The sequence below is a fragment of the Pinus tabuliformis genome, chromosome 2_1 (assembly GCF_031772625.1).
Source record: "Pinus tabuliformis cultivar Carrire ecotype Pingquan chromosome 2_1, CPIR1, whole genome shotgun sequence".
Lineage (NCBI taxonomy): Eukaryota > Viridiplantae > Streptophyta > Pinopsida > Pinales > Pinaceae > Pinus > Pinus tabuliformis.
In genome coordinates, this window is record NC_142299.1 from 850,235,702 (window position 1) to 850,249,308 (window position 13,607).

A 13,607-nucleotide genomic window follows, 5' to 3' on the forward strand; every position below is an offset into this window, starting at 1 on the left:
TTTGTTTTTTCTTTTGCTAATATTGAGCTTTGGGAGTTGTGTGAATCTTGTGACCTTTTGTCATCAACCAAACAAGGGAAAATCCATAGTTTTCTTTGCCATTCGCTAAGCATTTTTGGATGCAAATTTACTTTAGTATACCATATCCATATTTCTAGGTATGCAAAAAAATTAAAAAAATCTTCTTCATTTTCTTTGTTTTCCAAGATTAGTATATAGAGTCTTGAGTCTTCTTACCCTTTTTTGAACTTCCACATTTGTTTTGTGTCACAAGTCCAAAACTTAAATTTAATCAAACCTCTACAAAATGGCAAAGCCATTGGAGAAAATGTCGAAGTATGGTGAGCCATGTGAGGATGATAATATAACAATGTTGAGTTGCAAGCTATGTGGAATGGAAATGTTTGGCAGAATCACCCGCTTAAAATACCACCTTACCAAAATCCCGAGGCGTGAAGTGTATATTTTCCCTATAGCTACCCGAGAAATTGTCCTTATTGCAAAGAACTCAATTCTTGATATTGCTTAAAAAAGAGATTAGATCGAGGAATTAAGGAATTGGATGGGAAATGTGAGCTTCTCAAGGGAAAGGGAAAGGGAAACCTAATTCTTCCTCACCCCTTCTTAGTGCATTATTATTATCAAATTATCGTTATAGTATTTAGATGCCTCATCATGATCATCTCATGAGATACATTGATTTTTGTTTTAATGTGATTTTGTATTAATTATTATCTTGTCAAAACTTATGATCAAGGACAAATATCATATTTCAATATCTACTATAAATGATTGATGTACCACTTGACATCTCATACATTTTATATTGTAGTTTTATTTTCATAGTTGTGTGACAACGTGTTTGCTTGATGTTGATGTTGTTATAAAAGAACAAAAATTTGAAAAAAAAAAAATGATAATTTTTTAAAGTTTCCCAATAATTTTTTATATTTTCCCCGATATTACCAATAATTTAAATTTTGGACCTCGACGATACATTGGCAATAGAGATAAATGTAACTTTGGTTCAAAGGTGTTGGGTGAACAAATGTAGTGATTCAAGGGTGTGTGGAACTATAAATGCCTATGAAAGTCCAATTTTTTATGCAGTTAGTGCCTAAGAAAAAAAGCATGCACTTGGGATAACCTTCAAAAAGAGAATAAATAATGCCTTGGTAGATGTTAATTTGGCCGCTCAGGGGCGAATTCCCTCCTTTGGACAGTCTTCCTCATACAGAGAAGACCCTCTTTGCCCTTGGAAGAATTTAATTTGGTCAAAGAAAAATAGAATTTTAACATGAAAACCCACATGTGCACAAAAGTAGAAGTCAACTTTAAGGACAAATTGGGTCTCCAAAGAAGCATATAAATACAAGTCAACGCTACCTCATTTGGACACACATCTCACACATTCTCTTCTTCTCTTTGAAAGTTTGTATAAGTCTAAAACTTGCAAGTCTTCTTCACACGTGAGAGTAGAAGACAGATAATTTTAGAAGGGTTGAAATTTATCTTTGACCAGCATTGACTTTTTAGAGTTTTTAGGCATACTTTGATTTGGTTTGACTTCAGTTTTGGATCTGTTCTGGCAGACCACATTCTTTGGCACAAAGATCAAGGTTTTATGGTCACTTTCACTACAATTGAATGCAAGTTTGACTGTGTACTTTCCCTCTCCTTTGACTAAGTTGTTTGGGACTATTTTGACTTTATTTTGACTAGCATTTAAGGTCATTTTTTGGGCAATTGATCGAGCTCTTTTGGAGGAGTTGAACTTTGACTTTTGGACTAGCTAGGACATCTTTGATTGTTGTTGAATTTGACCAGTAACAAATTTGACAATTTGACCAAATTTGAATTTTGGGCTCATCTCTTGGATTTTGGATATTGGTATGTTGAAAACTCAAGTCGTTGACCTTTGGCTCTTGAATGGTGAATTGGATCATTGCAATCTCTCCGCTAAGCATTTTATTACAATCTAATAATAAAAAGAATTCTACAGGGTTTCCCCCTTGTGGGGTTTTTCCCAAGTCTTTGGCCAAAGTGAGTGTGTCTCATTATTGTTCTTAATTGTCTTCTACTTTCATTGCATTGATTGTTCTATCTACAATTGTTATTTACCATTGGAAGATTAAATTTGATTGTTAATTAAAAAAAAATGGTCTAAGATGATTGTAACAACATAGATCTATGAAAAATTAACAGTGGATGCCCTCTATACAAAGAAAATGAGGAAACTAATTGCCATCTTATAATAAGATGTCCATCTGTGATTTAGGTTTAGCAAGAAGTAAGAAATATCTTGGATTTCAGTATATTTGGAGGGACATTTCAGTGGAGGAAGCTCTTAGACATTAGCGTGAAAATATTCAAATTAGGTAGCATAATACCTTGCCTTCAATTATTTTTGCCTATAGCATTTAGTTGGGAAGGAATGCCAATGTGTTTGATAGCAAACCAATTCCCTTTATTCGATGTGCTACTCAAGGGATCAACATATCAAATATTTTCTCACACGTGATAATAAAAAACATAGAAGGATAATAGTTGAGACAGTAATGATTCCAATGCTTCGGCGTTCTTTGATGGTGCAACCCAAGGGGATCGAAAGATAATTGGTGTTGGGAGTGTTTTTGTCCAAAGAAAAATCATATTTAAAAATTAAAACCAATTTGGGTCAAGCATCTAACAATTATACAAAGCTTATAGCATTAAACATGGTAATCACTCAGACTCTAAAAAGAGAGGTCTCCGAAAATCAAATATTTCAAGATTAAGTGCTTGTGATCAAGTGGATTCGGCAAGAATATGTTGTAATGAATTTTATTATTTAGTCAATAACTGATAAAGTCAGACCCTTCATTTCTAATTTTAACAAATATAAATTTTCTGCCATCTATATAGGTAAGGAAATTATGTTGTGGATGGACCATCTAAAGCAAGAATTTAGCTTGATCATGGGCAACATTTATAAAGAAATGGATAAGCAGATTTCATAATAGCATCGTCTCCCGTTTTAATATTCAAGCATGGTTACCCTATGTTGGTGATTGTGATTTTTACATTTTGAGGATACATGGCACCTTGTATTAAGCATTTTTGTTTATGATGAAGTATCACAGGCCTATTCGGATAGAGAGTTCAGTTATTTTTGTTTTATCATAATCAAAACTCTTACTAATAATGGCTAAATTCAAATAAAACAAAATTCGCAAGGTAAATATTTAAATATTTTATATTGTGAAAAAACATAGTGATATTTGTAGTCCTTGGGAGAATCACTAAAACCACTGGTATTTTGTTTTTTTAATAAATTATTATATCTATTCATAAAAAATAAAAATAATAATACTTTATAATTAATAATAGTAAATACATTTATGCTCACATAACATAGAGTAGACAGTCACAAGGTGTTAATGCACTTTGTCGTGTAACGGTCATCGGTTCGAAATTCTGTTGACAAAAATCCAGCCATGCTAAGTGTTGGTGTGGCCCAAGTCGAATGCGATACCCAAGAAATTTTAATGGCTTAAATGCCTCTGGGTCACAACTACTCAAGCCACAAGTTAACCATGCAATCATTCAAAGACTCACTTAAACTAGTAAACAAAAAAAATATTAATAAATACATCAATAAAAATAATCATTATAACCCCAAAGATAGCTCACTTCGCAAGTCCGTGTTATGTAAAATTATGTAAGTGATAAAGTCCTCGTGCAAAGACCCATGTGCCATCATTCGGAAAATGTACGGGTGAGCTATGTATTTGCTTGGAAGTACATCTATTTGGAGCTTAAATAATTAAGAGCTTCTTGTATCACAAGCCAGCCAAGAAATTGCTAGCAAATAAAATACAAGAGTGAGATCTCCGAAAAACAAAGTGCACGCGGCATTTTGATGAATTATAGGTTCTTCGAAAAACGGCCATGATATGCTGTGAAATTTGTGGACATATCAGAAAGCTTGATAAATGACCATAGTAAATTTAGTTATATTTTATTTTGGTTTTTCACGAATATTAGTAGTAACAATTTCGTTTGCGGATGAAAAAAAATCTTCCAACAAAAACCAAAGGGCTTCACATTTTCTTAAATTAGCCTCTAATATAATACACTTTATGGAAAATGATTTTCATGTGTTTTTTTATTTATTGTAAGAGCTGAACGATTGGTTCCCAAAAGATTAAAAAAGGTTAAAATTGATAATTATTTACTCCAACCCTAAATCGATGTCAACCAAATCTCCATATACATCAAACATAATCATTTTATTTATTTCAGTGCAATGTTTTTCTCCAAATGGAGACAAATCAATTTTAATTCTATGGAAAGTAAATATTTACTAGTGTCTGTGTAGGTCAGGCTATAGAAAACCCTTAAAAGTTGTTGCTTACTGGGCACCCCAAAGTTCAGAAATTTAACATAAGTGAACAACTTTGGTGCTGCAGCACTTCCCTTATAAATAATAAAAGTCCACAAGTTATAAACAAAAACCTAAACAAGTTATAAACAAAGTCCAGAAGTTATAAACAAGTTAAATTTAATGCTCATCTCAGAAAGGACTGAAGAACCTACCTTCAATCTTTTATCATCCACCAACAGAAAGGAATTCTAAGCTTAACTAAAATAAATGTTCAGAAAATTGATCTCCTTGACATTAGAGAGAAACTAAATATGACCCAGAAAAGGGAAAGAAACCTGGATTCTTAATGTCCCCAATCACTAGATGCTACAGAAAAAGAATATAAAACACAGACAACATACAAACAGCAGAAATTTTCCAGCAAATTGTCACGTTGTGAAATGACTGAATTACTAATAGTGTCTTATCAAGGCTATACCATGGATGTTCCTCTCTGGCCAAAAACATTGAAACTGCTTCAGGCCGTTCTGACCAAACTTTACACACTTCAGGATCCAAATGCTTGTTTGCATTTTAGCAAATCCAAGGAACGGTGTTAGCAAATCCACGCTGTTCCTCTGTAGCTAAAAACATTGGAACTGCCGAAGGCCATTATGAACAAACTTCACATGCTTCAGGATCCAAATGCTTGTATGAATTTTGACAAAACCTGCTGAGAATGCAAAACAGAAGAATTGACAGTGTTGCACTATACTTGTAATATCCCTCATAATGTATACAAGGTGGCAAATGCTTCAAATGCTTCTACGCATCCCTAACTAAAGCATCTCTTGAAGCAAAATGAAGAAATGTGCAGAGACTTTAATGATCCATCAGAAAAATGTATGGATGCGATAAATGAGATGTATTTCATCAAAGGCATTTACTGCCAAACATCTCTACAACGTCAAGAATGCTTACATGCAAAATAGTTGTGAAGCAGAGTTTCATCTTCAATTATACATCCATAGCTTCCACATTTCATTATTTGCGGTAAGCATGGAAATGAAAAATGGAAAACACAGATCCCCTTAAATTAAGGTATGCCCATAGAATATAATACTCACCCAAAGACTAGCTATGTCTGAGTTGTCAATTACCTCTCATCTTTCATTTTGCATGGTCATGCCTAGCTCGTTTATGTTCTCGTTCCTTGTAATGGTGCCGATCCCTATCAGCATCAACTCTATGTTGATGCTGTTGATGATAAGAAGAATGTGGATGCTGATGGTAACCATGTCTGTGTTTCGTATCACTGGACCCATCCTTGTATCCATGTTGATCTCGACCCCCATAATCACGACGATTAACAGGACTTTCTCCTTTTTCAAGTTGTGTGGGTATCAAAGAACGCCTCTCAGCATGCCTTGGTGAGTGTCCCAGTTCATGCATAATTGCATTTGGAAGCTCACCTTCTTCTGTTCGGTCATAGGAAGATTCTACAAGATCCTGCTCCTGATCTCGACCAGCAGGATCAAGTGGATCAAAAGGCATTGATCTTTTCCTTTCACTGGAGTTCTCCTCATTCTGTCGTTTTCGCTTCCCTCCATTATCTCCATCATCTAGACGATCTTTTCTGACTACTGCACCTTCTTGCTCTACTTTATACAAAGATTTGGACCAGGCATCTTTTCTCTCCTGCTTTGCCCTCTCCGCTTCAGCAGCAGCCTCTACCCCACTTTCCAGCTCTCTCTCAATAAGATCATCATCATCAATAATGTCGATCTTCCTTACTGAAGGCCTTGAATCTGTTAGCTCTCCACGAGATTTTCTTCTTTTCTCCAAGGCTGCCTTCACCTTGTCCTTGTTAATCTCATCAAGACCTACACCTCTAATTTCATCCCCTGATTTACTCTCCTGTATTTCATCATCTTGCCCTCCTTTCACATCCCTCCTCAAATCAAGTGGCTCGTTTCTTTCAAAACCATCAAGAGAGTGCTTTGTTTTATTCAGCTTAGCTAAGATGGCCACCTCATCAGCTTTTTCCCTGCCTCTGCCATTGGAAGATGGATCCAAATCAAATTTTATATCATCTTGAAAACTTTGTTTTGTAACAGTACAGCCACTTGGTTGATTGGTGTTTACATTTCCCTCAGAAAACCCTTGATTTTCACTATAGCCTTGTTCAATATCTGAATTGGAACTTGCCATGTTCTGCTTCGCATTAGAGATGTTAGTGACATATGTCCTTGTGTTTTGGCAATCAGCACTGACATCACTCTTGAGTACATGGTTCCCATCATCTGCTTGAGGTGGTCCAGAGGAAGGCTGCACATGACCATTTGCAGATGGATGATCTTCATTATTTAACTGAGAGTTACCTGACTTCTGACGATTGCTGGTGCCTACACTCCCATCAGGCTCACTTCCCCGTGAAGGAGGAATGACTCTGTTTTGTTCATAAAGTTCTAGCATTTGATTGCTGACTTCTGCATGCATGCATTTAAATCAGCAGGAAAGGTTTCATCTCATTGATATCCCAAATTAAGTTATAACAAATAAAGCAAGTGCTGTTTGATACCTCAAATATGACTTCGTAACTCAAAATGTATTAAACTAGAAACATACTAACAAAAAAGTCAACAAACACAACCTAAATGGCCTTTATGGGAGGTAGCAAGATTTTGTGAGGGCAGACCTTCCAACTGTCGTGGATTCACATCAAACTCCTGCCACCACACCTTGTCCCCATCAGAGGGTAGCTTCACTTTTAGGAACTTGGCCGCAAGGAAGATAGCCCCAGCAGCAATGTGATGAGGTTTGAATTGGAGGCAGAGAGAAGTGCGCAGCCTGCACACCCCTTCCACTTCTTCATGTCAATATGCTCAAAACCAAGTGACTAAAAAGACAGATTCCAATCACAAACTTCAGTCTCTAAATTAAAACAGTGCAAAACATACTGAGGCCAACCTACCCATCGTTAACAAAATTCCATGCCACTTGAGCAAGGGCATTCTGAGCAACCTTGAATTTCTTTATTGCTGCAACTAGGGGTTTATAGGGATGATGCACGTTCAGATCAAAACCCAATGTTGCAAGTACAACTCTTTCACCCAGCAAAATTAATTCCTTTTGCTGTTCATACACATCCTGTATTGCAGACAAAAATCAAAATCTTGAGAGAGGGAGAGGAATAAACAATTGTATAGGAAGTTTATCCCGTTAGTACACACACAGAAGATGGTTTATCCAGGATCAAATCATTCAAATTTAGGCCATTTGGATTTAGAATAAATTATAGCATATATTAGAGGAAAATGTGAGGTGGGTAGTGAATCAAAAGTAATTTAAACAACGAAAAAGCGTTGAAAGAAATTCACCTTTTGCTTGATCCTCTGAATAGCTGCAGGATCCTTCTTATTACATATCTCATATGATACAAGAATAACATCCTTCAAAGGTCGAGGTGTCTCCTCCACCTTTCCAGCAAGAAACATGCAAACAGTTGCAATTGTCTGTAAGAATATCACAAATGATTGCATGAGAAGTGGTTTACAGTGTAGTAGCAAGATTCGAATATAGATACAAAGTCAAATACGAATCAGTATGGAAAAAATACCTAATGAAAAAATCCATTACAGCTCCAATACAAATTATACATCTTATAGATACAAAAAATATGCATCTTGTTGAAACTTTTAGAAGAATTTCAGCCTCAAAAACGTGCAACAAACAAGAAAAATAATTCATTCCTCAAAAACTTGGTTATGGCTATTTAGTTTAGATTTTTTAGTTTTTAAGGGTGTTTTATTAATATTTTTAAGGCTTTTGGGCTACTTCTTGTCGTTCGAGGGTATATGGGTATCCAACACATAAAATGTATATAACATTATCCAAAACAATCAAAAATATGTTGAGCCTGCATTTCGTACTTTGCAAAAAATTAGCTGAATTTTTAACTACTGCCAAATTGCTGTACAACAAAAACCAATACGATTGGATCTTGCTACTATGGTTTGCAGCAAGCTGAAATGAACTAATGTGATTTTGAAAAGAATAGAATGCATGAAAAGAATGCAAAACAGACAAATGATATGAAGAGGAAAGATTTTGAAATCAGCGAAGAGTTTCTCGTATTCACCAGTTGGACCCCATTTCCAAACACAAATGTTGCCTAAAACACCAAATTGCCAAGGAAATAATAGATAGAAGCATAAACTAACTACATTAATACTTTATAATACTTCAGCAGTGTCAAAAATAATAGTGGATAATACGCCTCAAAAGAAAATTTAGATGTAGAATCCTTCCAACGCACATGACTCTTAGATGTTTATAAAGGAGCAGAAACTAAAAAACGTATGCCCTTGTATCAAGGGACTGGCTCCTAAATAATGTTACTCACTACAGTTACTTCGAAGGACCAGATCTCAATTCCACCACTGAAGTTGATGTTCTTACAATCACAAACAGCTAACAAAGAATCCCTAGACACACCTGGGAAAATCACAGAATAACACTGACCATATATTTGACATCACATCACACTTCCAAGTTCAGTAATTCATCATGCCAAAGATTTGAATTTGAGATAAGAAAAATAATCCCAAAAAGTTGTACATCTGTAATTGTGCGCCGAGAGGCACACTACAGCCTAGTATAGGGGAGATGTTGTAGTAACAGTGAACACATTAGATGAGATGTTGTAATGAAGCATTAAATCAAAAATAATAATAATAAACATAATGTTAGCTCAATTAGAAAAGTTAAAAAAGTAAAAGCTAATAGAACTAATAATAAATATTGTAAGTCAATTCAATTCAATTTGTTATATTCTAATCATAGTCACCGGATTCAGCTACTTTTCCTTATTAAGTTCGAAATCCGTCAAATGTGAAGGAAGCACGAACATAATCGATCAAATTCGCCCATAAAATTCAGCTAAATAATCAGCAAATCATTTCTTGTTCGGATTTAAATTTACAGGCAATTCATTTTTTGATGGAAAAAAAATTGTTAAAATTAAAGTATATTTCAAAATAAATTATGTTTTTTCATTCAAGTCAAAATATCAGGCTCGAGCACAAGGCCTGTATTATTTACAGCCGAAATTGATCAAGGAGTACATACTCTCCACAATTGTAAATTTCTCAAAGAAAGTAACGATCCCCTTTGTATCAAACCAATAATGATTTCGCCTATTGGAATGATCAATCCGATAACCAGTGACAATTTCAGTCCAATAACCATTCCAGACCATAATGATTTTCTCTCTTGCACCCCTAAGTCCCTTCAGCGCAGTGTTCCACGGGGTCGCGTTCCCCCACCTGGGGGTCGAGTTTCCTAGCTCCCTCGCACTCCGGGACTTGGGGACGAGTGGGGTCGTTTCCCCGTGCTCCCAAAAAGCAGGGTATGCGTGGAAACTTGTAAGGGGGCATTTCCTTGATTTTTGGGGTTGAATCCTCGAAATGGAGTCATTTCCTAGGTGTAAGGGGTCGTGTGGGGTCGTGAGGGGTCGTTTCCCTAGACAAAAATTGCAATTTTTTTTAATGAAACAAAAAATCCTATTTTTTATGAACATGGAAGGGTTTAAACTTTATTTTCAATGTTCATTTCACATTGTTTCATCTTTTCATGATATCGCTCTACTCAATCGTCCTCTCATCCTTTCACATTTGCTTTTCTATTTCAAACTTCAGTTGTAGACTTCCGTTTATTTTGAATCTTGATATATTATATATTAGACTTGAATCTTGACTATATAAAAATTTGACTCTTGATGTGTCAGAGTTGACTTTTATTTGAATATTCAGTATTCATAGTTGGAACTTCAATATGGTTTAAACTTTAAAACTTTAAACATTTATTTTCATTGTACATTGTAAGTAGTTACATTGTACAGTTACAAACTTACATGTATGATTATATGATATCATGCTTTTCGTTTTACATTTGTTTCATACTTCAGTTATATGATTCATCGATTTATCATTTATCCTTCATGATGTAAGTGTTATATATTATATAATGATAAAGACAGTTACATTATAAATATTAAAATTTCAATGATATATCATATATTTTTATATTTATAAGTTTTCAAGAACCCGACGTCCCCCCACGTTTCCTAAAAATTGGTGGGGGAGCTTTTGCATAGGCCGCTCCTGCGTATCCCTGCTCCCTCGCCCACATGTCCCGGAATTTAATGCCGAATTTTATTGCCAAAATTTTAATCGCTGAATTTTATTCGAAATTCAAAGTCACCGAACTTGAAACAAACAATTTCTTTGGGAAAAAATTATAATATGTTTATGCCCTATCACATTAAACGAATTTTAAATAATGATTATTCATATTTATAACCATGATATTTTAGAACTTCATGTTTAAATTTAATTAGTCAAAATATAATTAAATTAAAATCCATTTTACCATATAAATTAAAACAGTGATGATTCATATCTGTAACCATGATATTTCAGAACTTTATATTTAAATTTAATTAACAAACATATATAAACTCAATACTTAAAAAATTAAATTAAATTAAAAAGATATAAAACATATCAAAGAAAAATGTCAAGCCCATATGAAGGTAACTATATGTATTGTCAGGGTTTTAATAAAATTAAAAAATTATACCAAAAAAAGAATCCGTATATAGAGATGTGAAATTATATATAATATAAATAGTCATGTCTTGACAATGGACCCGGTTGGTTGCTCTGAAACGTCAACAGTAAATCTCACATCTGTTGATTTTCCTTCATCAATAAACAACTGCAACCACAGAAGCTTGAAAACTGCAATATAAATAGTTATATTAAGAACTAGCATTGATCCATTTTAACTCCAGATCTATCAAGCACCCAGAGGAATCAAATCTCTCAAGGTGCAAACATTGTCTCAAGTTTCGCATACAAAAAAAGGTTTTGCATCTTGAGAGATTTGATGTCTCTCGGCACTTGGTAGATCTGGAGTTTAGGACAGATCTATATTGGTTGTAATATGATAATGTTTAGCTTACAGAATATCAAAAATAAAAAAGGAAAACAGATGCAGAAAAGTAACAGTGCACCAAGTTAGGTCAAATTATAGTCTGGTTAATGATTTTTTCTTCAAATTTGATAGTGCAGTGAGGTCTGAATAATTACAATGCTTCTCTCTGAAGCAAGTACATATTCAAAATGCAGCCGTGAATTCAGCATAATTGTAATGCTTTTTCAGAAACAAAAGTGATCCTCAAAAGCTTGTTAAATTTGTAGCACACATTGCATTAGCTACCTAATATCTCAATCACTAAAGCTGTTTTGTGGGAGTAGAAGTATCATGTCAGTGTGGAATATACCTAGTGTACATTATGCAAATGTAATATTATTAATGCATAAATCGTGATATAAGGGACAAATATCATAAATGAACATTTATTATTGAAACATTGTGATAATAATACGACACTCTTTTATCAAAAGGTACAACTTATCATCCTCATGTGTACTTATAATTTTATAGACACACAGCTCTAATTCGAGAATCAATAATTGTTTATCAGTAATTTCAATATCAATTATTATTATTATTATATATGACATCTCGTGCGGTTATTTTGATGGTGCAGGTCAGGGTCACCCCCCTGTTTGTGGTATCGCTGCTGTTCATCATCTGAATCAAGAACATTGCTTTTATATTTGTTATGCCCCAGGCAGAGGGTCGAATGATCAGGCTGAATTAATTTCCCTCAGAGCTCTTCTTTCTGTTGCAGGGCAGAAAGATGTGAAACAATTCCAGGAAATGGGAAATTCACAACTGGTTATTGACTCAGCAAACAGAAAAATCGCAGTGGAGAATGTGCCTCTGCAGCCTCTCCTCCAGGACCTACAAGAGGCAATGTCCTCTTTTGAATGCCTTTCTTTTCTGCATGTTCTCAAAGAGCTAAATCACAAGACAGATGAGGTATCTAGAGAAGCTCTGGCTCTCCCTTCAGGTTCTTTCAGCAATTCTTAGTATATGAAGGGGGTAGAACATGATTCTATGGATTTCTAATTTTAATTCCTTAGCCTGATGTGTTCAGTTTTAGTCTTTCTGATATCACTCTATCTTTGGACCAGTCTTTGTCTAACCCCTGGAGCTGTTTTGTAGTATGTAGGATTCGCTAGTAAAGCTCTGATTAAAAATCTGAACATCCAGCAAGAACTGCTGTATGGTTTTCACATTTTGATTCAGGATGGCACTCTAGTTTAAGTATAGTCCTCTTAAGGACCAAAACATGTATATTCAAGTAGTTATCTAGGGCAATTTTTGCCTAGGGTTTCTTGAGCAATAGCAAAATTCCCTTCTGTTTAGAAAAGACAGGCTGTTCTAGCAATACTATTATTTTATCAACAAAGTCAATCATTTTCAAAGTATTAATACAGTCCAAGCAGTATAAACCAACCAATTCCAGAAGGGTTCCCAACAGTACATACTACCAGTGTTGATAATATCGGTATCGGGAAAATATCGGTGAAGGTCCAGAAAATATCTTATCGGCAATATCGGCAAATATTGGCAAGCATAAAAAAATGCATAATATATTCATTTTTTTCAGATTTTTAAACATATAAAGCAATAACAACATGAAATAAACACATTGGCACATAAATATGAAGAAAACACTGATATATATGATGTCAAATAGAAATGATACATCAAAGGCGATACCAAATCCTGCTGATCCCTGATAATTGTCCATTCAAGGACTCAAATGTGGAGAACCAATACAAAATAACATCACATATATAAAAGTATCTCATCATCATGAGTTATATGTAGCACAACAAATAAAACTAGCAGCTATCTATTTGAAATCACTGCCCTCTCCCCCTTTTACGGGAAAACATGATGGGTTGTTTGCCAGGCCTGCCCCTAGTAGTAGGAGGCCCTGACCCTACCTCTGCACCTAATGTCAAATAATGAGTGCTAGGTATGGGGCTATGCTCTCCTATATCTATAGCAGATGGTGTTGATGTTGATGCTCCCGCAGTGTCCTCCTCCTCCTCCTCCTGCTCCTCCTCTGAGTGTTGTTGCTCCTCTGACTCCGAGTCCTCCTCTTGCTGCCCCTGCTCTAATGGATCATCTGCCACTGGCTCTAACCATGAAGGTGACTCCTCCAAGAGGGGCTCCTCAGACTCCACCCTCCACGGAGACAATACATCAATATTGTCTAAGCTAAGTCACATGACACGAGGACACGAGACACGGAGGACACGTAAATACGAGTATT

General features: G+C 35.1%; 1 protein-coding gene across 10 annotated transcripts in view; it reads right to left on the reverse strand.

Annotated features, from left to right (window-relative positions):
• Positions 1-4,634: 4,634 nt before the first annotated feature.
• LOC149203322 (cyclin-T1-3-like) overlaps positions 4,635-13,607 on the reverse strand; it is a 116,610-nt gene continuing 107,637 nt past the window's right edge. For 4 of the 10 annotated variants that reach the window (XM_089403392.1, XM_089403401.1, XM_089403393.1 and 1 more), the window contains 4 exons: positions 7,726-7,860; positions 7,320-7,495; positions 6,999-7,195; positions 4,635-6,834 (listed from right to left, as the gene is read on the reverse strand). In XM_089403392.1, the coding sequence (XP_089259518.1) occupies positions 5,516-6,834; positions 6,999-7,195; positions 7,320-7,495; positions 7,726-7,860 (1,827 nt within the window). In that variant the 3' untranslated portion in view covers positions 4,635-5,515. The remainder of the gene's footprint in view (positions 6,835-6,998; positions 7,196-7,319; positions 7,496-7,725; positions 7,861-13,607) is intronic. The other 6 variants (XM_089403398.1, XM_089403396.1, XM_089403397.1 and 3 more) reach the window with 6 other exon arrangements.